Source organism: Cnephaeus nilssonii, assembly GCF_951640355.1.
Source record: "Cnephaeus nilssonii genome assembly, chromosome: 21".
Lineage (NCBI taxonomy): Eukaryota > Metazoa > Chordata > Mammalia > Chiroptera > Vespertilionidae > Cnephaeus > Cnephaeus nilssonii.
In genome coordinates this window covers 16,948,369-16,974,587 of record NC_137092.1, presented here as the reverse complement: position 1 = coordinate 16,974,587, position 26,219 = coordinate 16,948,369, and the positions used below count along the sequence as shown (strand labels likewise).

The window sequence follows — 26,219 nt, the reverse complement described above, 5'->3', positions numbered from 1 at the left end:
ATGCAAAGAATCTCAATTTTTCATATTGAGGGCATGTGTAAATGACAGTCTTCTGGACCTACTTAGTTAAAACGATATTAAAATTACCTTCATTCTGTTTTTAATGTGGCTACTAGAATTTAAAATTACCTATGTGGCCTGAATTTTATTTCTATAGGGCATCACTGACTTAGTACACAACTCGGCCTTCATCAAACTATTAGGACAGATTAAATGCTATTTGTGTCTGCCTCCTTATAAGTATTTAATCCATTTCTGAATAAGGGGCAACGTTTAGTCTGCTAGTTGCTTTCACTTAACTTGAAGAAATTGTGGGCTCCTTTATCTAGAAGTTTCAGCTACTGTTATCGACTAGAAAGAACCTAAACGTTTTAGATGACGGAATGCTTTGGGTCAGCTGTCATCTGTGAAGTTGTAGACGCCTTGAGTAGGAGTGATGATGACCACAACCATGCAGATGACAACAGGGAAAATAGATCGTGTTTACACCGAGTCGTGTAGTTTTAAAACTATTACGTATATTCACTTTATTCTCACGAAAGCCTATTAAGTAGAAACCATTAATATTAATTATAGGTCCTATAGGGCCAATTTGGCTCCTTACTGAATTAAGTGTAACTTCAGACTTCCCTGTCCAGAGCTCAGCCACCGTTCCAATGCATCACTTCGGGCCACGCGGCTCAGCCAATCAGAGCTGCGGCGCTCGTGACGTCACTCCAATTGCCAGACCCCCTTCTTCCCGTTCCGCCCCTTTGCTATTTGTTAGAAGCGGCTGGGGGCCATTTTTGATTCGGGCGGAAATCAAATGAAAACTCAGGGTCAAAAGCCTGAACGTTACAGTCAAGACGAACTTGCGTATTTAACTCAAGAGCCAATAGAGAAGCCCGGTTCACAGCCCCACAGGCTGCTGGGAGCAGTGAGGGAGTCGCGAGGTGGGCACGGCGCCCACACTCAAGATGGCGCCGGCCTGAGCGTCACCCGGCCGGCCGCTCTAGCTCGGTTCCGGGTTCGTGCGCCTCGGTGGTGGCGTCGGAGGGCCGCAGGCTGGCATTCTGTCCGGCTTCCGGATCCGTCTCTATGGTGGCGGAGGGACCAGACCCCCGAAGACTGCGGGTGTAGTGGCCGGAGCCTCACGGGGGAGGCGAGGGTGGTTTGTGTCCACTGGGGGCGAAGAGGGGACCGGCGCCAAGACCCTCGGCCACCTCCCGCTGCCCTCCGGCAGGTAACAGGGCGCCGCGTCCCTGTCCGTGCGGCCCGGGCGCGGGGCGGGGCGGGGAGCGGAGTGGGCGGTGGGCGCGCGCCCGGCTCGCGGGTCCGCGCTTGGGGGCGAGCTTGGCGCGGCGCCGCTGCCGGTTGAGCCCAGCCCGCCGCCTCCGTGCAGCCCCCTGCGGCCTGCGGGACGGCCTCTCCGCGGGGCTGGCGGGGTCCCGGCCCAGGGCGGCGCTGCCGGGCCTCGCGGGCAGGTGAGGGGCAGCCCAGCGACACCGCCCGCCCTGCCCCGCGCGCCCCCTAAGCGGCTGCGGCTGGACCCCGTGGCCCCGTGGCCCCGAGCTGGGCGGGATAGGGCGGGCGGTGTCGCTGGAGCCGGGGAACCCCGGGTCGCGCCGCCCCGGGGGCCCGGCCCCAGAGGACCAGGTGGCGCCTGTCTGTGCGTCGTGCTTTGTATTTAGAATAAAGATGAAACATTTGTAGGAAACCACGTGAACCTTCAGAGCCGCCCCGAATTTCTGAATCACTGGCACCACTGCTCTTAGGACCTGTGAGCAGCCCCACGGCGCGTCTCCCCTCGGGGCCGAAGTCAGACCCCGTTATGGGTCCTTCCCCGCTTCGTTTGTGTCGTGGGCACCTGGCCGGTCACCCCGAGCTCCAGGCGGGGACATGCACCTGAAACAGACCAAAGCAAGGACCCCGAGTGGCGTTACCACCGATAACAAAATGTCAGTCCTTACAGGCTGGCCTCAGAGCTCACAATCAGGCCATTCCTGGTCTTTGGCTCTCGCAGGCCAAGGACCTGGAACCTGCACGTCCTGGCTAACTGTGGAAAGAGCAGAGCGAGAGCTGTTCCCCAGAGGATGCGGGTCTCTTGGTTTGAGTGAGTTGCCCGGGGGCCCAGGCCAGAGCTTTGGGATCCACAGGTGGCCCAGAAACTGGGAGTGCCGCCCAGGAAAGCCGAGGAATAAAGCCCGGTAGGCTGACACATTTCTAGGGACAAGACTGTGATGCGTACTCAAGTCCCAAACAGCCTGTGCGATAAAACTCCGGAACGTTTCATTGACGAGTGGAGATGGTAGCGTCTGCAAAATACACAGCACAGTGTTAGGGTGGCCTCCTCTGCCTTCTTGTGACATGTTTTAAAGCTGAAAGGTTTTGTCTTTTCCCCTTCACGCCTCAAAACAAGAAAGAACATTTTAGAAATCCAAGTGCTACTGTGTAACTGTCTTACCTTGCAGTAAGTCCACATGAACCGAATTATGAATTATAGTTTTTAAAGCACCGCTTATATCAGCAGTTTTAGTGTGTCTTGGGATACAGTTGTGTGACGTTAAGAATTACTGATTTTAAGACATTCTCAAACTGCAGTCAACAGCCCAGCGTATTTCCCCCTAATAAAGTTTGCCTGGACATAGGGTAGAACCTTCTGTCAACATTAATCATGTGTTTCAAAAATGGCATCTTTCTATTGCATCCTCTCAAAGGAAGTCATTCCCTTTTCGTTTTTAAGTGGTATTTCTTAGGGCCGAGACTCAGAATGTTCACTGCTAAGAAAAATCACCCATTTTAGCCTCTTGCTAAAGTTTTCATGCCCCTACGCTGTTAATTATCTCAGGAGAATTCATGATACTAAGTCAGAGGTGAATGGATGTTGCAAGGCCCAGGATTGCCACGAGGAAGCCTCTGCTGTTTGGAAATGACTAAGTAATTATTCGGCCGGAGCAGGGCCCTGCATCCTGGTGGCCCTCTTATCTGCTTTGGGGATTCATATTAAAACTAAGTAAACAGCATGAGGCAGGTTTTCTCATTCTCTTGTTGATTTTTCAGGAAGCCTCTGTGGGTAAAGGAGTTAGGCCAGCTTCAGGGAGACACTTCAGAGGAACACTTCTCGAACTCATTGCTCTAGTCGGACTGGTTTTGCAGACCAGACTGGAGGGGTTAGAGAGGAGCCGAGTTCTGCTTATGAAACAGCAGTTGGTTTCAAAGAACACAGACCCTGAGGCTCCCTGAGTGTACCTGAGGCTCCCTGCGTGAGGCAGGGAGGGGATGGATGTAGAATTTGGGGGTAGTAACAGGCCCAGTAAGTGCCACTAAACTCCCCTCCTGATGCCCGCTGGCTTCCTCTGTGCCTGCCAAGTGACTGCCTCCACATGGCTCTGGCTTGCTGTAGCCGACTCTTCCTCATGGCGCCCTTTTTACCTGCTGACGGACAAAAATGCCTTTTGTGCATTCCGATTCCTGGGGAGACAACCAGACCACGGGCCCCATTAGCCAGAGGTGGCTAATGTGTAGAGATGGCCCTTCGGTGTTGAGCAGGCACCTGACCCATTAACTGTCCGGGAAGAGGAGAGCAAGATCCAGGTATTACCCTTGACCCTCCCTACTCAGCAGGGGTGGGAGTTCTGTCACGGCTGGGCAGGCACTGCACCTGCTCTGGAATAAGAGAATTAACATAGTTGCTTTCTCCATGATCCTGCACACACATTTCTCCTCCCCAGAGAAAGGGGAATGTTGCCTGTAGTTGAGACACTTGGCCTTTTTAATACTATTTTGTGTGTTTTTCACTCTCCTATTCTTAAGAAAGGTGCATTACTAGGTGGGCAGGAACTCAGTGGGTTTGTTACAAAACTGATATCCATCTATTTTTTTAATTCTCACCCGATATGTTTTTTTACTGATTTTAGAGAGGGAGAAATATCGATATGAGAGAGAAACATTGATTGGTTGCCTTCCATATGTGCCCAGACTGGGCATTGAACCTGCAGCCTTTCGGTGTATGGGACAATGCTCCAATCAGCGGAGCCACCCAGCCAGGGCCTCACTTCCTTTTTATCTCCAGAAGCGTCCTTGGATTTTGAAAGACTTCCATTTTGGCTAGCGTTAGCCCTTGTCCACATGTTCCTTGTACAGTGGTGCACGTGTGTCTCAGACATGTGTCTGGAGCAGCGTGACTCCGATAACAGAAGGCGTGTGGAACTTCACCGAGTAGAGGGGCTGTGGGTAATGGTTATTTGGTTTATACTTACCCAAAGGAGGCAGATTTTAAACTAAAATCTTAAAGGTCTACAGAGAGTGTTTGGCCATGTTATCTGTTTGCCAGAATTAGTAAGAACTCTTTATTTTTTAAATTATGGTAAAGCCAGAACTGAAGACTGCCACTTATTTTTCAGACATGTTGTTTGGCCTATATAGGCTTTAAAAAAATTTTTTGAGCCAACATTGAAAAACAGGGACATTTCCCCATAAATATCCTGGCTCTTGCCTCCTTCTGATCAAGGGCACAACCTGGCAACTCTGGGCCTGCAGTCCTGGCTGGCACTCAGTGAGGGCGCAGGCTGCCTCAGCAGGTCCTGTGCCCGCGCCGCAGACCCTGTGCTGCTGGACTGCTGGGCGTCACCTGCTGTGACCGTGTGAGCTGTGTCTCTGTTGTAAAGCAGGTTGGACAGGGCAGGTCCACGGTGCATGTCTGTGTGCGTGTGCATCGCCGTGATCGGACACCCTCGGCAGAGCTCTGTTCACACTTCAGCATGTTTTTCATATGCACCTTGGTACAGGGATAGGCAGGCAGTATAAATTTCTTTTTAAGTCGCCTTTACTGAAGTATAATTGACATACAATAAACTGAGCATAAGTAAAGGGTACGATTTTACAGGTTTTGATATTTGTAGTCACCCATCACCATTTCATTATAATCAAGATAATGAATGTATCCATTCCCCCCAAAGTTTCCTTATACCCCTTTGCCATCCTGACCCCTCCGGGTCCCTCTGACTGGGCCCCCACACCGGGAAACCACAGGTCTGTTTTGTGTCATTAAGAGTAGCTTGCATTTTCTAGAATCCCGTGTGTGTGCATGGGGGTGGGGAGCTAGCATGTGAGATTACAGTTTTGCACTTTCCCCTTATTACTCAGCACAGCATTGAGGAGCAGAGAGGCTGCGCTTTTTCCTCTGTTTGTTGTCATTTGTATTCTGTGCCCTGTCTGCTTCCTGTCCCATTTCTCCCCTGGGGTTTTACTTGGTTTAAATGAGCTCCCCATTTGTTAACATGTTTTCATCATTGTTAGAAATAGTCTCCAATTTGTATTCTTTTCCTTTATAATTGGGAGTTATTTTAGATATAGAGACGTTTTAGTACTACTCCAGTTTTGCAACCCTTTCCCCTGTGAGGCGGGTGTGTGAGGGTTAGGGACGTGAGTGACCCCAGTCTGTGTTTGATTGCCCATCACCCACCCTGAACGTCAGGTGTGCGTGCTGGGGGTTGGCGGGCAGTTGCTTCACGAACTGTTCCGTTCAAGTGCACTTTTTAGAGCTGTCAGCCGTTCACTGGCAGCGTCTCTGGGACCTCGCCGGGCATTTACCTTTTCACTATCTGGTGGCCTAGTTCATTGCAGAAACTTGCAGGTTGGCAAGGCTGCGCCTGGATCCTTGGCTCATGTTGCAGAGACTTGAAGTTTGACCGTGTCTCTCTTTCCTTTCAGGTCCGTGGCTTTGGGGAGGGGCTGCACGTGGCCCCCCGCCCCAGGGATGGGAGCGGAGAGCAGCGCTCTGAAGAGCTGTGCGCTGAAGGGGCCCCCGGTCACACTACACTCAGGACTAGCTGTGTTCCCCGCTGAGCTGCAGGATGGCAAAGTCGCGTCGGTGTTTGTGTACAAGAGAGAAAACGAAGACAAAGTCAACAAGGCCGCCAAGGTATGCAGTGTGGTCTCTTAGTAGTTAGTACTTTTTTTTTTTAACATATTTTATTGATTTTTTACAGAGAGGAATAGAGAGTTAGAAACATCGATGAGAGAGAAACATCGATCAGCTGCCTCCTGCACACCTCCCACTGGGGTTGTGCCCGCAACCAAGGTACATGTCCTTGACTGAAATCGAACCTGGTACCCCCCAGTCCGCAGGCCGACGCCCTATCCACTGAGCCAAACAGGTCAGCGCCTTTTTTTTTTTTAAGAGAGAGGAAGGGAGAAGGATAGATAAAAACATTGATGAGAAAGTCATCAATTGGCTGCCTCCTATACTGCCCCCACTGGGGATCAAACCCACAACCCGGGCATATGCCCTAACCAGGAATCGAACCAGCAATCTCTTGGTTTTTGAGTCGATGCTCAACCACTGAGCCACACCAGCCGGGCAATAGTTAGTACTTTTTCTATGAAAAATATAAAATGAATAAAGGCCAAGGGAGGTGGGTCATATTTATGGCCTTTAAAAACATAGCTGTCCTTCCTTCATGGGAGTGTCCCCAACTTATATGACATGGTCAAGGACCACAGCAATAGTCAAAAGCTCCAGAAAGCTCAGTGTGGTGGCTTCCATATCAGATTGTACTTTGTAGTGAGAAGGTTGGGAGGTGACTTCACGTCGCTGGTGTAAGGTGGAGAGTTCACCTAGCTCAGCTCAGGTGCTCTAAGTATTGACAACCTTTCAATAGTGCAGTGACGGTGGGCCTGGAAATAATATTTTAGGAACTGTACTATTTTCTCTTTTCCTGAGGTATCGCAACGCAGCGGGCATTTTAAAGACAATGCTCGTCCATCCTGTCTCAGATTTGCATCTTAGGAGGAAGACTATTTCTCCCTGAAATTTCATGCTCTCTAGTTTATAGTGTTATATTTCTTTAACAGGATGAAATGATGGCCTTCTCCCTGCCTAAAACCTGCAAGTGAACTCACGCTATAGTTAAGAACTACTGCTCTGTGTAATTCTCTAAGTGAAGTAGTAAGTCCGAGGTAGAAGGATAATAAAAAGTTAAGCCTAAAGGCTTGAGTTAATTCTCTGTATACCTGAGCCACAGCTTATTCCTGAAACATGGGCCTGGTTTCTAGTCAAGGCTGGATGTCACACTCAGCCTGGGTAAGGCTGCGTCCTGACCAGTCACTAGTCCTGCTCCTGCTGGGCAGTGAGGTCCTTCCTTACTCAGGACCCTCTCATAGCCCAGCACCTGGACAGCAGGTGGTGGGCCAGGTGTCAGGACCTTCAGGACCAGTACTTTGAAGGCACTGTCATTCAGTCCCAGGCACCTTTCCCCCCCAGGATTAGCGCTGTTTCTCTCTCTAGTTGGTGCCCATTAGGAGCCTGTCCAAGTCACACTCAGCAAGGGCACCTTGTGCTCCCTCTGTTCTCTGGAGCAGACACTGGAATTAAGAAACGTTCCTGTTTGACTGCTAACTGTGAGCCTCTCCCATGAATCTGTGTGTAGAATTTATGCATAATTGTGCCAGGGGTGCCCCAAACAGGGTTTTCCTCAGGATCAGGCAGTGAGCGTTTTCTTCCTTCAGTAAAAAAACAAGGAGCCACTTTGGATCTAGAATTTTGGTGGGCATGCAGGGTTCAAAATAAACAGAAACGAAAATGAAATTTATTTTTTCCCTTATTAACCAGGTGAACATTTATCGACTGTGTTTGTAGGCCAGCACTGAACCAAGTAGTATTGCTCTGGCTTACTGTTCTGCCCTGAGCCCGAGAAGAATAAGAGAAGGTGCATAAAACCAACAGAAAATAATTAGAGCCTGAGACAGAAAAGCAAAGTGAAGAATTTTCTTTGGAGGCAAAAGTGAAGGAAACTCACCCCTGTGGGTCTTCTCCCCCGAGTTTGACTCGCTCTAGTCTGCACGCTTTCCTTGACTTTTCAGAGTCCTCAGGTGGTTGCTTTGGGCACTTTCCAGTTCTGGGCAGTAATTCTCAGGAGGTCTGGGCTGTCGGGCTCACGCTGCACAGTAGCACTAGACGTCCCTGACGTGTTATTTAAATATTGGTGAAGTCGATAAAGTCACAGCAAGTCCGAGATTCTCCTTTGCCCTATTTGACATATGGGGGTAGTTGGGGAAGGGAGGGAGCTGGAAAGGAGCTTGAATGCAAGTTTCCGTCTCCTAACTTTCCTGTGTCCGGTATGAGTGTGGGTTTGAGTCGTTAACCTCCCACTCTTCTGTTTGTACTGTTCAAGCACCTGAAGACACTCCGGCACCCCTGCTTGCTGAGATTCTTATCTTGCACGGTGGAGGCAGATGGCATTCATCTGGTCACTGAGCGGGTGCAGCCTCTGGAAGAGGCCTTGGAAACGCTGTCCTCCGCTGAGGTCTGTGCCGGGATCTACGACATCCTGCTGGCTCTCATCTTCCTTCACGACAGAGTGAGTGGCCTGAACACAGCAGCTGGGGGGTGAACGGTAAATTATGCTGCACATAGAAGTCATAAGTTCCTGTTGCATGGAATTGGGCAGTTAGTGACAGACTATTTCAGTTTACTAGTCTCCCCCAGTTCTGGGTAAGTCTTTACCTACAGACTTAGGTAAATACAGCTGCAGCTGTTATTTGTTAATAAAATCAAAACAAAAGTTTAACATCAGGCCTGTGAACCAAAGTTCCTCTTCATTTTCAGCAGTTCCATTTTCAGTTTAGAAAAGAAATGATAATTTCTCAAACACTTGGAGGCTAAATAGCATGCTACTAAACAACGATTAGGTTACCAAAGAGATCAAAGAAGAAATTAAAAACATCCTGAAAACTAATGACAATGAAAACACAATAATCCAAAATCAATGGGACACAGTGAAAACAGTCCTGAGAGGTAAGGTAAGTTCATAGCTCTGCAGGCCTACCTCAAAAAACAAGAAAAAAATGGTAATAAATTATCTAACCCTGCAACTTAAAGAATTAGAAAGAGAGCAACAAGAAAAGCCCAGAGTAAGCAGAAGGAAGGAAATAATACAGATCAGAGTGGAAATAAACAACATGGAGACCAAAAGAACAATACAAAAGATCAGTGGAACCAAGAGCTGGTTCTTTGAAAGGATAAAAAAGATGGATGAACCTCTAGCCAGGCTCACCAAGAAACAGAGAGGACCCAAATAAACAAAATCAGAAATGAAAGAGGTGAAGTAACAACCGACCCCACAGAAATACAAAGAATCGTAAAAGAGTACTATGAGCAATTCTATTCCAACAAACTGGTCAACCTAGAAGAAATGGACATATTCCTAGAAAAATACGACCTTCCAAAACTCAACCAGGGGGAATCAAAAATCTGAATAGGCTGATATCTATGGAGGAAATTGAAGCAGTAATTAAAAAACTTCCAATAAACAACAGCCCTGGACCAGACAGCTTCACAGTGGAGTTTTATCAAACATTCAAAGAAGAAATAAAACCTATCCTTCTCAGACTATTCCAAAAAATTCAAGAGGAAGGCACACTTCCAAGTGGGAATAGAGGGACCATACCTCAACATAATAAAAGCCTTATATGACAAACCTACAGCCAACATCATACTCAATGGGCAAAAACAAACCATTTCCCCTAAGAACAGGAACAAGACAGGTATGCCCACTTTCACCACTCTTGTTCAACATAATACTGGAGGTGCTAGCCATAGTGATCAGACAGGAAGAAGAAATAAAAGACATCCAAATTGGAAAAAAAGTAAATTTGTCATTATTCGCAGATGATATGATATGCTATTGTACATAGAAAACCCTAAAGACTATCAAAAAAGTACTAGAAATAATAAATGAACACGGCAGTGTAGCAGGATACAAAATTAATACCCAGAAATCTATGGCTTTTTATATACCAATAATGAACTCACAGAAAGAGAAACTAAAAAAAAATCCCATTTACCATTACAAAAAAAAGGTAAGATACCTAGGAATAAATTTAACCAAGCATACTCAGAAAATTATAGGATGCTGAAAAAAGAGATAGCGGGAGACATAAACAAATAGAAGAATATACTGTGTTCATGGATTGGTAGAATCAACATCATACCCAAAGCAATCTATAGATTCAGTGCAATCCCCATTACAATACCAATGGCATATTTCAAAGACCTAGAACAAACTCCAAAATTTCACCTGGAATAAAAAAAGACCCCGAATAGCTGCAACAATCTTGAGAAAGAAGAACAAAGTTGGAGGGATCACAATACCAGATATCAAGCTGTATTACAAAGCCCCTGTTCTCAAAACTGCCTGTACTGGCACAAGAACAGACATATAGACCAATGGAAGAGAACAGAACCCAGAAATCAACCCAAGCCGTTATGTTCAATTAATATTTGACAATGGACTCAAGACAGTCTCTTCAATAAATGTTGTTGGAAAAATTGGACAGTACATGCAAAAAAATGAAATTAGACCATCAACTTACACCATACACAAAAGTAAACTCAAAATGGATAAAGGACTTAAACTTAAGATGGGAAACCATAAAAATCCTAGAAGAAGCTAAGGCAGCAAAATAGCAGACATTTGTGTAGCAATATCTTTACCGGTACAGCTTCTAGGGCAATGGAAACTAAAGAGAAAATAAACAAATGGGACTACATCAAAATAAAAAGCTGCACAGCAAAAGAAACCATCAACAAAACAACAAGAAAGCCCACTGCATGGGAGAACATATTTGCCAGTGTTATCTCCAATAAGAGTTTAATCTCCAAACCCTTATATAAGTTGTATAGGGAACTCATACAACTTAGCAAAAGGAAGATAAACAATCCAATCCAAAAATGCCCAAAGGACCTAAATAGACACTTTTTGAAAGAGGACATACAGAAGGCCAAGAGACATATGAAAACATGCTCAAAGTCACTAATCATCCAAGAGATGCAAATCAAAACAACAATGGGGTACCATCTCACACCTGTCAGAATGGCTATCCTCAACGACAAATGCTGGAGAGGATGGGGAGAAAAAGGAACCCTCTTGCACTGCTGGTAAGAATGCATACTGTAGCCACTGTGGAAAACAGTATGACGTTTCTTCAAAAAATTAAAAATGGAACTTCCATTTGACCCAATAATCCCACTTCTAAGAATATATCCCAAGAAAACAGAAACACCAATCAGAAAAGATATATGTACCCTGGTGTTCATAGCAGCACAATTAACAATAGCTAAGATTTGGAAACAGCCTAAGTGCCCATCAGCAGATGAGTGGATTAAAAAACTGTGGTACATCTACACAATGGAATACTATGCTGCTGTATAAAAAGAAGGAATTCTTACCATTTGCAACAGCATGGATGGAACATTATGCTAAGTGAAATAAGCCAGTCAGAGAAAGATAAATATCACTTGATCTCACTCATTTGTGGAATATAATGAACAACGTAAACAGATGAACAAAAATAGATACAGAGTCATAGAAGCATCGAACAGACTGTTCAACCTATGAGGGAAGGCAGGGGGTGAGGGGATAAGAGATCAAAGGACTTGTATGCATGCACATGAGCATAACCAATGGACACAGTAGGGGGGTGAGGGCATGTGCTGGGGGGTGGAGTTGGCCAAAGAGAGTGCAATGGGGAAAAAGGAGACTTATGTAATACTTTAAACAATAAAGAATTAAAATAAAAAAAAGCAATAATTTCTTAGAAAGAGGCAAAGTTGTACACATCTCTTCCCATTCGAGTAGGTTGTTCCAGTGAGAGACTCTGGCGACGTTTTCAGTTCAGGAATAAAGTGGCCGCTCCTGGTCACTGCTGGGCCGTGTCTAACGGGTGAGAGTTACTGTTGCTTAGTGGAGTTTACACGCTGACATGGTAGGACCAGCCCCCAAGATTAAAAACACCAGGCACAGGTTAGAAACACTTGCATTTAACTCAATGTTTGTTTTTAAATTTTTTCCTACTAATGGGAGACTTAGTCTCCAAATATCACTTTGGTTTATCTTCTCTTCAAAGTGTGTCTGAGGTTCCCACAGGGGAATGACTCGTGCTTCGCTGTGGAGGGACGTGCCCTCTGACGGAGGAGCGTGTGCACACGGGGAAAGGTTTGACTAGTGCAGTGAGCGTGGGTAAAGGCAGCCCTCGCCCTCCTCACGTGGAATGTCCTGTTTCATCCTCGGCGCTCAGACTGGAGTCCGGGAAGTCTGTGCGGGTAAAGAGAACCTCTGTGTGCGGGTTCTCCTTCGTTTTTTCTCAAATGGAAACATACCATTCACACTATTCTAAATCTTCCTTTAAAATGTATGTACTTTGCGCCTGGCCAGTGTTGCTCAATGGTTGAGCATCGACCTATGAACCAGGAGGTCACAGTTCGATTCCTGGTCAGGGCACATGCCCAGGTTGCAGGCTTAATCCCCAGAGTGGGAGAGGCAGCCAATCAATGATTCTCTCTCATCATTGATGTTTCTATCTCTCCCTCTCCCTTCCTCTCTGAAACCAATAAAAATATATTTTAAAAATAATAATAAAATAAAATATATATACCTTGAAGCATTTAATATAAAAGTAGGTACATATTTGCTCTACTGGATAAAATATTTAAAATGTACTTGTGTACTGGAATGATTTCTGGTTTGGAAAAGAAACCTTTACTTCATCCCCGTTCTCATGTTCTTCCTCCCTCTCACGTGTTTGTCTGCCCTGTTTGTATGGTGTTGACTCTGGCTCTGCTGTGCTCTGTGGTATTTCTGGTCATCCATAGTATTTCTCATGTTTAGGGACGTGCATCTCCTGACTCCCGTGGGAATGGGGTGCGGTATCTGAGCAGTGAGTTCGGTGTCTTATGAACCTGCCAGGCCGGGCGGGGAGGTAACAGAAGCCCTTCCCTGGTGTCTTCCGCCCCCCCTCCCCCCCCCCCCCCCCCCCCCCGGCTTCAGTGCTTAAGCAGGCCCCTTCGGCCGTCATGCCCAAAGTCAGACTTTCACTTAGGATGCCACAAGAGGAAGACTGGCCAGGCCTTTTTGGTGATTAGTATTTAGTTTTTTTAAATCTCTACTTCAGAAATTGGAGTGGCAGTCTTCTTCCTGTTCCTCTTTTCCAGGGCCACCTAACGCATAACAACGTCTGCTTGTCCTCTGTGTTTGTGAGTGAAGATGGGCACTGGAAGCTGGGAGGGATGGAGACAGTCTGCCGAGTCCCCCAGGCCACCCCGGAGGTAAGCGGTGACGCGCGGCATCGGACTTGGCCAGCGGTTTGGTGTGGTCTCTGCAGGGACCTCCTTTCAGCGTGGGGCCGTCTTAGGGTTGGAGACTTGGCTTTCTGTCAGTGCTCGTGTTCCTGGAATTGTGGGAGTTGGTTCTTACAAGGCCACTGGGCTCACTTACTCCTTTCTCTTCATTTCTCTTCATTTTGTAGCTGAGGAGCCTGAGGCTGAGAGGTAGAATGGCTTAGTCAGATTTTCAGTTTTACGTCCCTCCTCTGCTCCTGAAGTCAGTGATTCCATGTCATGTTGAACGTTGAACTGACCGTATGGGTCTGTCTTTGCCAGGTGTGACCGTGTTTATACTTATCTTTATAGCTCCTCCCAGATAGTGCTGGCACATATTAGATACAACTTGTTGTTCGAGGCACAATCATCGAAGTTGTCCCAAGTCACACATTATGTCCTAGGAGCTGGAATCAGGGCCTGTGCATCATCAACACCCCCCCCCCCCCCGCCCCAGCCCCCCACGGCCTTGTGGCTGCCTGTGGCACGGCATATAATTTTGTCTGACACAGATCTTTCCGGCGTCCCTCCTAGGCTGCCAAACCTCCTTTGTGTCTTCTTTCTTGTTTTCACCAAGCTGCATGTTGCCACGAGACTCACTCTCTGAGAAAAGAAAACCCACTGTCGTAATATCCCCACTGAAGCCTTGCCACCCCTCACCTCTCCCACCATCTCCTCCGTGAGGCGTCCACAGGGGCTCTCACTCATTCAGGTGCCATTTCACCTCAAGGACACTCTGAATATCATTCTTGCTCCTTGATCACTTGCTCCCAGACTTCACCTCATGTCTCGTTAGTACTCAGCATGCAGTGCTGTGGGGACCGGTTCCAGACTTCCCCGCGTGAGGCAGGTGAGGCCCGTCTCTTCCCAGCTGCCCTCGGGCTCCATCGGCCGCTCACACTCGCTCGCTGAGTCCCACCCTGAGTGGTCTCAGGTGTGCCGGCGCCCTTCACCGCTGTCTATGCTGCTGTTGCTGGGCACCCCCCTTGCCGTGGGCTCTGGGAGATGTGAGAGGAGCCGCAGTGTAAGATAGCTCAGTGTCTTCTGGGAACCCCTTCCTGGTGTCCCTCCCCAACATGAGTCACTCCTGTGCTTTGTGGCCCTCTGCATGTGTTACTGAAACTAGTTTACAGTCTAGGATGAGCGCACCTGCAGGGGCAGCGAGCTGATTGCATTCACTTTCTATTCCTAGTGCCCTGAATGGTGTGTGGGACTTACGAACTCTTGAAAAATAATCTTTATGTCAGTGAAAGAATGTACTGTTCTGTGATTTTGGTTTTCTCTTGGTAAGATCCTCAGCTTTTTTTTAAATTATATTTTTATTGATTTCAGAGAGGAAGGGAGAGGGAGAGAGAAACATCAATGATAAGAGAGAATCATTGACTGGCTGCCTCCTGCACGCCCCACACTGGGGGTCAAGCCCGCAACCTAGGCATGTGCCCTTGACCGGAATCGAACTGTGACCTCCTGGTTCATAGGCCGATGCTCAACCACTGAGCCACACCGGCCGGGCAAGATCCTCAACTTTTATAGCTCACGTGGCAGCGAACCTTACAACTGACTCTGCAGTGAGAGGATGGGTGACAGATCTCCCTGCTGGGGAGCCTCTCACTGGGTAATGTCTGTGCAGGAGGGAGAAGGTTCCAGGTTTGTGTCTCTGTGGGACAGCAAGGGTGTCTGTTAGACCAGCTGAGGGGAGCGCGATGGAATGAAGCCTCTGGTGTTTCCCTCTTCAGTTAGGACCGTGGTTGGCAAACTGCGGCTCATGAGCCACATGCGGCTCTTTGGCCCCTTGAGTGTGGCTCTTCCACAAAATACCACGGCCTGGGCGAGTCTATTTTGAAGAAGTGGCGTTAGAAGAAGTTTAAGTTTAAAAAATTTGGCTCTCAAAAGAAATTTCAATCGTTGTCCTGTTGGTATTTGGCTCTGTTGACTAATGAGTTTGCCGACCACCGAGTTAGGACGTTGGATTTGTATTTGATGGGGGCGGAGTTGGACGGTGTCATGGCTGCTGTTTCCATTGCTCGTGGCTTTTGTCGCTTGATGTCAGATTGGTTCACCAAACATCCCCATGAATTCCTCCCCGTACTTTATTTCTGTCTAGTTTCTGCGGAGCATTCAGTCAGTGAGAGACCCGGCCTGTATCCCTCCTGAAGAGACGGTAAGATGACACGTGCCCTTTGTGTAGCCAAGTGTGACACTTCCCAACAACCCTTCTCCGCCCACCCTTTCTTTGCTGAATTAGAGGCCGAAATTCCTGTGGCCTCGGAGGCTTCTGAGAGTACCTCGTCACCAGCAGGCAGCCTTTTCTTGACACTCAGCTGACATTTGGGTCCTATAGACACTTGTGGCATTACTTAAAGATGGAGGGACCTCACTGATATGTGAAATCCAAAGAACAAAATAAACAAACAAATAGAAACAGACTCATAGATACAAAAGACAGACTGACGGTTGCCAGAGGGGAGGGGGCTGGGTGAAAATGGTGAAGGGATGAAGAAATACAGATTGGTCGTTACAGAATAGTCACGGAGATGTAAAATACAGCACGGGGAATATAGTCAGTGGTATTGTGACAACTACGTATGTGCCAGGTGGGCATCACTGTGTAAAGTATGTGATTGTCTAACCATTGTGCTGTACACCTGAAAATAATACAAAATAATGTTGAATATAAACTGTAATAAAAAATAAAATTAAAAAAAAAGGGGGCCTCAGTTTGGACAAGATCGCTCGGCCGTCTGGCTATCACTTAGGAATCCGAGATGCAGACAGGAGTGATCGTTGCATCGTGTGCTGGCAGAGAAAGCTGTATTTACCTGTGAGGTCGAAGCAGTTGCTCTCTAGACCTGTTCTTATGACCACTGTAAACAAACACTGATCCCCAAAGACACGTCTGCACGTGCTTTACAGGAAATGCAAACCCAACTAGAAAAACAAACTTAAATAGAAACCTAAGACTTGAAAAAAGTCAGAGTTATCCAAATCAGGATTATGTGTTCTTCTGATGATAGGTGGGTTTTAAATCAATTTAAGGGTTCTAACTAGCATGGGGGGGTGGTGGGTAGAAAATATCATTGGGCATCTTAGGTAGGTAGTAATGTTTAGTGCTGTTTTATGAAACTTTTGTTTCCATTATGTGTGCATTTGTACATGTGTGTGTGCTGATAATAATGAATAATAGTGTATTGTTTACTCTGGGTTGCTGTCAAACCCATTTTGAAAGCCACAGCCATTAAAGCCTGTGAACTGGAGTGTGGCAGCCTCTGGGTAGCTCTGAGTATGGTTCATGCAGAACAGGGAGAGCAGTGGTTTTAACGGCCTCCCTGCTTCCAGTCTCCAGAATTCACGACTCTGCCAGAGGCGCACGGGCACGCACGGGACGCCTACGCCTTTGGGATGCTGGTGGAAAGGCTGCTCACGGACCGGAACGGACAGGGTGAGTTGGTCTCAAACTGCTGCATCCACAGGACAAGTGGAACCACCCCCCCAGCCTGCTCTGCGTGGGCTCAGGCCTGCAGGCCTCCATGGCAGTGAGGCCTCCATGGCAGTGAGGACCCTGCCTTGCCAGTGACCTGTGGGCAGATCTGAGCAGCGGAGGAGAGAGGCGGGTTTCCCAGGTTCGCCTCGTTAAAGAGCTTTCCGTAGGAAGCACCTTGGACTCCAGCTGTCAGTGTCCTGTTGTTACCTTAGTAACTGGTGATGGTCTGAAGCAGCGGCCGCCAGCCTTTCGGACCTCACGGACCACCACTGCGGGGCTGAAGAGCTTGAAGCAGTGGTTATAGACCGTTACCTGTAACAGTCAGGTGAACAGAGGACGGTTCAGAATCTCTGTTTCTCAGTCAGGCTCGACATGCGTTATCTTTATTCTTTCAGAGTCCTTTTGAACTTTTTCATCTTGCTGTAACTTACTCAGACCTTTTCCCTTTGTTGCCCGGTAAAGCCCAGACTCCTGAACAAGCATTTTCCCGAGTCCTCTCCGGGCAGGCTCGGCAGCTGCGTCCCGGTCCTGCAGCCACTCCAGGCCTTCAGGGTCTGCCTGTGAGGCCCCCCAGCGGCTTGTACCCCACTGCTGAGGCTTCGTGCAGTCCTCACCCAGCCTCTGCCGCCAGGCTGATGCCGCAACCTGGAGTCACAGGCACCATCCCCTCGTCAGCCCTAAACTGTCCCACCCCCGGTACTCGAGAATGAAACGCCGAGGCCCTGGCAGGCACCCCTGTGGGTGTGGATCCTGCCCCCACTGGTCAGGAATGGTGACAGTTGTGCGCCGTCCTGGGGAGAATTGAAAATATCGTCCTTCACGGACCTCGGTATTCTGTGGACGAGCCGCCCCAGCTGACCAGGCCTGCGCACCTGCCCCAGGACCAATCAGGAGTGAGGGGGCGAGGAGGGCAGGCACCTGGGGGTGGGGCTGGCAGGGCAACTCCCTACACCTGCCAGGGGGTTGGGCTTAAGGGCTGGAAGCTGTTTCGCAACAGCCAGGCTGTTTGTTTGGGTTTTACAGGTTGGTTTTTGCTCCCGTCAGTCTCCAGCTAGAGAGGCCCTGAGAGGAGGGAGAAGCCTCGGAAACTAACTCTCGCTCTGGATTTCCGTTTCAGCGGACGCTCTCCGCAGCTTCCGACAGGCCTTGCACTCAGCTCTGCTGAACCCCGTCCCCCAGCGGCGGCCAGCGCTCTGCACCTTACTGTCCCATGACTTCTTCAGGTGAGGCCCGTGGGACACGCCGCCGCCGCGCATCCGCTCTGAACCGGGGGAGACGGAGCTGTGTCCACTGGGGAACAGGGAGGCGGGTCACCTCTCGGGGTCCTGTGTCAGAAGGCTGGGCCGAGGCGTTTAGCTGAATCCTCGGAGCAGGCGTCCTCACACTACTGCCCGCGGGCCACCTGCGGGTGTTTTTGCCGTTTTGTTTTTTTACTTCAAAATAAGATATGTGCAGTGTGCATAGGAATTTGTTCATAGTTTTTTTTAAACTATAGTCCGGCCCTCCAACGGTCTGAGGGACAGTGAACTGGCCCCCTGTTTAAAAAGTTTGAGGGCCCCTGGTTTAGAGCATCGGGTGGGGGAGCGCGGCTGCGGCCGGGGCCCGGCTGTAATGGAGGAAGTTGATGAGCGTGGCCGCACCTGCCGCCGCCGCGGTGGTCAGGGTGAGTTTGCTGTCGAGATTTTCTTGTTGGGGCTGGAGACGAGCTTGCTTTTGTTCAGGCGAAGGCTGTTTCTGTGCTTGGTAAGACGGGCTGCGAGGGGCGGGCACAGGGCACACTCGCAGGTTCGGATGTTTCTGAGCCTCAAGGTTGGTTTGAGTTACGTGTCCTTCATTTTTTCACTTCCATGAACTGCTCACGTTCATTTCCACGGTCATGACTTTTGTTAGCAAAGCCAACCCTGTGTCAGTTTTGAAACGAAAACGCCTCGTTTGCTGTCGGAGAGCCCAAGAAAAAGCGAGGCGAAGGGAAAGCTGATGTCCCCCAGGGAACACTTCCCTGCAGGTTGGGGGGAGCTGCTGTTCCTCAGCCAGAGGCAGTTTCCTTGTAGTTACTGGGTTTTGTCATTTGTTTCCAAGAAACTGTCCGAAACTTTTCCTTCCAGGAGTACTCACCAGGGTATTGCCCCGTCCTTCGGGTGATTCATAGTAATGTTTTATTTACCCTGATGCACGGGCCATCCTGCATGGTACACAGATCCCTCTCGCTGTGTGTGTAACCGTTCTTTAGAACACGCAATAGAAAGGGCAGCGGCGGGCAAGAAACACGCCTGCGCCCCTCCCAGAGCCAGGGCGGGCGGCCGGCGGTGTCTCCCTCGAGGCATTAGACTCGTGAGGACCCCTGGGCCTTTTCTCTGCTCCTGAGCCCTGGGAGGTGGGTGGGTGTGAGCTGAGCCCACGGCTGCAGGCTGCTGTGAAGCCTCGTCCCAGCCCCATCCCCAGAGGACAGGACCGAAGGGCCGACAGCAGTGGCCTGGGAAAGTGACCACTCCTCCCCTCCCCCTGCGGCTGGGAAGTGACCTATCTCTGCAGCAGGAGAAGTAACGGGTCCCTGTGACCGTAGGGAAGCCCTCCCCACCCCGTGTTCATCGTTGTGACTTCAGCAGCGGCTGGAGAAGTAACAGTTTCGTAACGAGAACCGTTTCTCCCACGTAGCTCATTTGAGCACATCCCATTACAGCAGCGGGGCGCGTATACGGGTTCTCAATGTCAGTGCCTTGTCCCGTAGCATGTGTCTCATGAGCTGCTTAGTTGTAACGGAGCCTTTGAACTGGTACAGCAGGTGTTCCTTGTTGAGTGTTATTACAGTGTCGTCTGGTTGTGCTTCGGCGTTTGACCTGCCTTCTCTAATCTGTTGTCCCTATTTTTTTCTTCCTGGCATTTAGGAATGATTTTCTAGAAGTTGTGAATTTCTTGAAAAGTTTAACTTTGAAGAGTGAAGAGGAAAAAACTGAATTCTTTAAGTAAGCGCAGAAGTTAACACCTTAAAATTCAGTAACGTGGGCTAAGTCCATGAAGTCGGGTGGGTCACACGTGTGTTCTGTCACCGAAGTTGCTGTGTTGAGTGTTGCTCCGCGTTAGGCTTCCCGCCGGGCCTGCGTGCGTAGATCTGGTGAGGGAAGCGGGTGGGGACGGGGGCCTTACCGTGATGGAGCCCCCGGGGCCCTGAGCAGACGGAGCGGGCAGAGGGCGGCGTGGACGAATGCACAGAGCGGCAGGTGTCTTGTGCTGGATGACGACAGCTGGGCCTGCTGGGGGACAAGTTCCAAGACCAGGACGGGCGAGGAGGGCACCCTTGCGTGTGGCATGAGGAGTACCTGGGCCCAGCCCTGAGCCCGCCCCAGAGGGACCGCAGGCTGCAGAGCGGTCCCGTCCCCTGAGGTGGGCACAGGCTCAGCTGGTGTGGGGCTTGGACCCCGTAGACTGACCGAGGTAGTGAAGGCAGTAAATGTGCGGCTCCGGGTACAGAGACACAGATCAGAAAGACCTAAAAGGTAAAATCGCAAGCGTCAGTGATCGCCACCAGGTGGCCTAGGGCTCCGGCTGAGGCCCTCCCGTGCGGGAAGTGCCCGTGGTGGCCAGCGTGTCCGGGGCTGTAGAGGGGGGTGCCTGGGCTGCTGCCGGTGGGTCTGAGCGCGGGAGAGCAGGTTTGAGGGGAGGAGCTGGAGGTGACTGTCAGGGCTCATCAGCCTGAGGGTGGTGACACTCCCAGAGAAAGTGGGAGCACGAGAAAGACAGTGGGTCCAAACTGTAGCCCCGGGGACCCAGCCTCGAAGGGGCTGAAGGGAAGGAGTGGCTGACGCGTGAGTGAGACAAGGGCAGGAAACGCGGCCGGAAGGAAGCCTGGTCTTCCCGGGAGAGGAGCGTGTCAGGAAGGTGGGGTCAGCAGGAAAACAGGCAGCTTGTCTCCGCTGCTTCCCAGAGGGAGCCGGGCTCAGCGAACTCGGAAGTGAAGGCCAGGGGAGGAGGGAGACATTGGGTAAAACCTCCTGCAGAATTGAGAGCAGGGAGCAGAGTTGAGAGGGGAACCGCTGAGGGAGGAAATGGAGTTGAGGGGGATGTTTTTAAGGCGGAAGAGGTGGGGACGGGAGGAGGGGCAGTTGAAGCTGCAGGCAGGCTGGGGCTGGAAGGGGAGGGGGGGTGGAGCAGTGGCTGGTGGGTGGCCTTCAGTGGGAGGAGAACTCACCCTTTGGTACCTGGGAAGGCGGGAGGGGTGAGGAGGGATGTGGACGGACCTGTTTGTGGATAGTGGCCTATTTCCTAGTAAAGTGGGAGGCAAGATTATCCGAGAAGGCTGATGGGATAGTGGGGTCATATTAGCGTTAATATCCAGTATCTGTGTCCTTAACTACGGGCTTTTACATGTGCCTTTTTAATCTAGAAAGTTTGGAAACAGAGGCCTGTGCTTTGTTACCTGTGGAAGTTTGGACACTCCATCAGGGAAGCACCTTGTATGGACCGAAAGCCCTGGCTGGGGGGGCACTTCTGCTGTTAATGAGGGCAGAATGCTGGAACGTTTCCTCGCTCGGCTTGGAGGTCTGAGTGCTGATGAGCTGGCCTTGCCTCTCACCTGATTCTTCTTCCTGCCTGAGACCGACCTGGTCGCCGTCCCTAGCTCATTCAGAATGCACCGGTCAGAGGAGTGGAGACAGGCGCACGGTCTGAAGGGTGCAGGGCTTGGCCCAGGGTCGCCCCAGTTCCCAGGCTTCTCTTCCTTCCCGCAGGTTTCTGCTGGACAGAGTCAGCTGCTTGTCGGAGGAACTGATAGCCTCACGGCTGGTGCCTCTGCTGCTCAATCAGCTGGTGTTTGCGGAGCCAGTGGCTGTGAAGAGTTTCCTTCCTCATCTGCTTGGCCCCAAAAAAGGTGAATTTTTCTCCAAACTATGATTGGTAATTGAGGAGTTGGGGGATTATTAGTCTGTATTTGAACAGTGAGTTACTGCATGGTGTCGTTCATGTTGCTTCTACGAGTGGGGAGCAGTATTGGTCCCTGATAACTGACTCAGCCCTGGGCCCCAGAGCCAACAGCATAGACATGGAGTCTTCCTGGAGAGTCAGACTTCCTGTGGTCAGCAGCATGCCACACACACGTGCACACACATGCACACACGACTAACCTATGAAAAGCACGTCGTCAGGGACTTGGGCATTTGCAATGACTTCCCCAGAGCAAAGATGGAAAAGCACTGAGATCACTTTACTTCTTAAGACCTCAGGTTTTTTTCGGAATGTGAAATTAGGTTATTGCTTTGAAACTTTATCATCACTGTAGATGGTAACATTTTAGGTTAGAGAGTATAGCTTTAATATGACTAGGAATTTTGAGTTGGGAAGAATCCTGCTTTTAGAATTTATTTTCTGTCTAAATCCAAGCAAAAGTCTAAATCCAAGCAGTGTTGCAGGTACTAGAATGTCCTTACATTCTCCTTTGATGTTATTCCCTTAGCCATGAACTGTTCGCTAGAGCGCTTCGATCCCATTGCTCAGATCTCAGGTGGGGGTGTACTTCTGAGTCCCTGGGGAGCTTTTTAAAGTTTTCTCTGTGTGCGGGGTCCCCTGGCCAGGGGTTTTGTACATATTTTAAAGGTCCCACTTCCACCACCACAACCGCTCTCCACCACCAAGGCTGATGGTTTCAGCACCTTCTGGTTTTACAGATACGATTGCAACAACATCCATCTAATGTAGTGTATACAGTTCCTCACTGAGTAAGCATACATGCATAGTCATTGATTCTGGATTCTATTAAAATAAAAGCTTGCTTTGTAGTACATGAAGAATGACAGTATGTTTAAAACACTTCTGTCAGATGGAGTGTATTTGTAATTCAGCCTTGAGAGGAGTTTTGGGTCAACAAAGCTTCCCTTGGGTTTGGGGCCTGAGAATTGAGCGAGTCCTGAGTATGCCCGGTTCTTGGCTGCGTTTGTGGGTCATGCTTAGCACCCTTCACTGAAATGGCAGTTTGTTTCATCCGTCCCACCTCTGCTCTGGGGTAGACGGTGGGCCCGGAGAGCCCCCTCGCCTGCTGTCCCCGGCCCTGTTCCGCTCGCGGGTGGTCCCCGTGCTGCTGCAGCTGTTCCAGGTGCACGAGGAGCACGTGCGCACGGTGCTGCTGGCTCACCTGGAGGCCTACGTGGAGCACTTCACCCCGGAGCAGCTGAGGACAGTCATCCTGCCGCAGGTCAGAGACCGCCGGCGCCTGGGGATCCGGGAGCTGGGCGGCCGGGGCGTGGGCACCGCGGGTGCTGATCAGCGAGGCTGGAAGAGGCTGTGGCTTTCAGAGGGGAGCACGGGAGGCCCTGAGGCAGCAATTAGGTTGAAATTAAAGCTCCCTGGTGGTCCCATTCGCAAAGGCCAGTCGGTAAACTAATGGGTTTGGTCTGAAACGGAGGAAAACTCTGTTTGCTAATTCGCTGGGGAAGGAGAGCCAGCACCCTTGGAGGAATGCTCTGTGAACGCAGACTGTGCACAGCTGGTATAAAATAGTTGTAACTGCGTGGGGTGGATGTTGAGATTCAGGGCTTTTCGGCCTCTTCCTCAGCCACCAGGGAGCCTCGTTAGGATTTGCCCACTCGAAGGCTCCGGGTTGGTGGGTTTCCTGAGTGATGAACAAGTGATTGAAAATGGTGGGGCTTCTAACAGGACAACTACTCTCTCGGTTCTGGAGGCAGAAGTGCCAGCTCGGGTGTGGGCAGCCCCGAGCTCCTTGAAGCTCCAGGTTCGAGTCCTTCCTCACTTCTCCCAGCTTCTGCTGGCTCCTCGGCCTTTCTTGGTGTTGACTGTGTCACTCCAACCTCTGCTTCCATTGTCACATGGCCTTTTTATAAGGACACCGGGCATTCGGTGTAGGGCTCACTCTAACCCAGTGTGACTTCATTTTCAGGTTCTGGGTGGACAAGAATTTTTGGGTGACACTATTCAACTCAGTCTGCAGTTTTGTTGGTTTCCTTTGGTGTGCAAAAACTTTTTAGTTTATGTATTTTTTCTTTTGTTGCCTGTGCCCAAGGAGACATGTCCAAAAAAAATATTACCGAGAGCCATGTCAGAGTTCACTGCCTGTTTTCTTCTAGGGGTTCTATGGTTTCAGGTCTTGCTTTTAAGTCATTAATCCACTTTAAGTTTATTCTTGTGTGTGGAGTAAGGAGGTGGTGTAGTTTCTTTATATATATATATATATCTGCCCAGTTTTCCCAATACCATTTATTGAGAGACTGTCCTTACCTCATTGAATATTCTTGCCTCATTTGTCATAGATTAATTGACCATATAGGCATGGGTTTATTTCTGGGCTGTTTGTTCCATTGATCTACATGCCTGTTCTTATGCCAGTGCCAGGCTGTGTTGATGACTATAGGCTTGTAGTATACTTTGATACCAGGGAGTGTGATACCTCCAACTGTGTTCATTCTCCTTGGGTCTTTTGTGAATCCATATAAACTTTAGGATTATTTATGCTAGTTCTGTGAAAAATGCCATTAGTATTTTGATTGGATTGCATTGACTCTGTGGATTACTTTGATTAGTATGGAAATTTTAATCTTAGTTTTTCTTACCCAGGAGTTGTGGTTGTGGACCTTTGTGAGGTTTTATGCTAATTACAGAGGGAAAGGGAGATGGGGGAGGTAGAAGAGGGTAAAGGGGGGACAAATGGTGATGGAAGGAGACTTGACTTGGGGTGGTGAACACAATACAATATACAAATGATGTACACCTGAAACCTGTATAATTTTATTAACCAATGTCACCCCAATAGATTTAATAAACATTAAAAAAAAAAAGTCCACAGCACAAGCCAAGGCCAGTTGCTTATGAGAAACAGCTGCAGAAAGGTTTGGGTCCATGCATTAGTTGGGTGGCTGGAGTCGCCAGGTTGATGGCGACTCAGACTGACTTAGACGTGGTGCCTGCGCCCGCAGGCTGAATTGGGGGAGGGCTCAATGAAGGAACAGTGGCACCTGCAAGGACTTCTGTCTGGGAGAAAGCTGCCTCTCCAGCCCTTGTCCTGAAGTCAGACCGTTGTTTACCCAATGCCCCTGGCCCTTTTTGAGCTGCTGTTGCCCTGCTGTAATGTGGGGTAACCTGTTGTGACCCCGGGGGGGGGGTGACCCCACGGAGCAGGACACTGGAGCAGAGCTCTGGTGCCAGCTGAGCCCGCAGGTGTGTTGTTTGTGGAGCGTTTGGGTGGTGCTTGGTAAGCCAAGCCACCAGGTGTTTGTTCTGGAGCCTCTTGACCATGTGGGCCAAGACCAGCCTCCGTGTTTGCCTGGCTTGGGGCCAGCTGGTGGGAGTTACAGACTGGTCTGCAATTGGTTGCTGCTTGTGCAGTGAGAGGCTGTGCTGCACAGGCCACTGCCACTAGGGACTCTTTGGTGAGCACCATGATGGAGCTGAGAGCAGACCACGTGTGCTGGGCTCGTGGCCACTTGGTTGAAGCTATGTTCCAAGTCAGCACTGGCTGCAGCTTATGCCAGGCGTGGGGCTTCTGTTGGGAGCTACAGTGCAAGTTGAGACCAGTCGCAGCTTGCGTCTAAGGCTTTGGGTAGCACAGCAAGAGGTACAGGGCGTGCTGAGGCCAGCCCTGCTTGTTTGTGGACCTAGAGATTTTAGGCGTCTGCAGTGTGAACTGGCACGGGTCACTTGTGTGGAGGAGCTGCTGGAAGAGGTTCCACGGGGCTGAGTTGGGTGGAGTTTCAGGGCCTCACCAGGGAGGTGAAAGGTGTTAGCCAGGTTAATGAGACTCAGATTTGCCACATCCCTAATTATAGGCCTTTGTTCAGCTAGTTGTCAGGTGGTCCTCAAGGGTGGTGGTTCTATAATTTAACTGTAACTTTGATGTGGTTGTGAGAGGAGGCGAGCACAGTGTTTACCTACCACAGGTGGCCATGAATCACCTTACGTAGTTTTTAAATCCACTCTGCGCTGGACTGGGAGGGGGAAATGCTGGTCCTTGACCAGATGGTGTGCAAGCTACTGCCTCAGAACGTGTGTCTGAGAAATGAAGTTCATCTGAGCAAACACAGCCTGCTTGCAGGCAGACACTCACTGCCCTGTCTGCTCCTAGGTGTTACTGGGCCTGCGTGATACCAGCAGCTCCATTGTGGCAATCACGCTTCACAGCCTGGCTGTGCTGGTCTCCCTGCTTGGACCAGAGGTGGTTGTGGGAGGACAGAGAACCAAGGTCTTCAAACGCACTGCCCCAAGTTTTACAAAAGCTACTGACCTTTCCCCAGAAGGTAAGAGTGATTGAAAAGGTCTCTTTATTGTATGAAGTATTGTTATTAGATTTCTAACATTGTACAAATGATGCAGGTGGTTGTATTCAGTCAAATGATACAGAGAAGTGTAAAGGAACAGTTGGTAATTTCCTTCCCAGATCCTTCTGGGGACAGGAAACCGATTTTAATAGCTTAGTGGGAATCCTCTCATCCTTTTCTCAAAAGCCACAAAAAGACAAATGTGTATTTACACACACAGTTTATATTTTAAAATGTAGTATTTTATTGATTTCATAGAGTGGAAGGGAGAAGGATAGTTAGAAACATCGATGAGAGAGAAACATCAATCAGCTGCCTCCTGCACACACCCCTACTAGGGATCGAGCCT

The 26,219-nt window shown here is 49.5% G+C and overlaps 1 protein-coding gene across 3 annotated transcripts in view; it reads left to right on the top strand.

Moving 5' to 3' along the window:
• The first annotated feature begins 968 nt into the window (after positions 1–968).
• SCYL3 (SCY1 like pseudokinase 3) overlaps positions 969–26,219 on the top strand; it is a 30,233-nt gene continuing 4,982 nt past the window's right edge. For 2 of the 3 annotated variants that reach the window (XM_079760518.1, XM_079760517.1), the window contains exons 1-11: positions 969–1,222; positions 5,692–5,902; positions 8,154–8,339; positions 12,971–13,084; positions 15,240–15,296; positions 16,472–16,574; positions 17,734–17,839; positions 19,502–19,579; positions 21,341–21,480; positions 22,613–22,797; positions 25,678–25,849. In XM_079760518.1, the coding sequence (XP_079616644.1) occupies positions 5,738–5,902; positions 8,154–8,339; positions 12,971–13,084; positions 15,240–15,296; positions 16,472–16,574; positions 17,734–17,839; positions 19,502–19,579; positions 21,341–21,480; positions 22,613–22,797; positions 25,678–25,849 (1,306 nt within the window). In that variant the 5' untranslated portion in view covers positions 969–1,222; positions 5,692–5,737. The remainder of the gene's footprint in view (positions 1,223–5,691; positions 5,903–8,153; positions 8,340–12,970; positions 13,085–15,239; positions 15,297–16,471; positions 16,575–17,733; positions 17,840–19,501; positions 19,580–21,340; positions 21,481–22,612; positions 22,798–25,677; positions 25,850–26,219) is intronic. The other variant, XM_079760516.1, reaches the window with a different exon arrangement.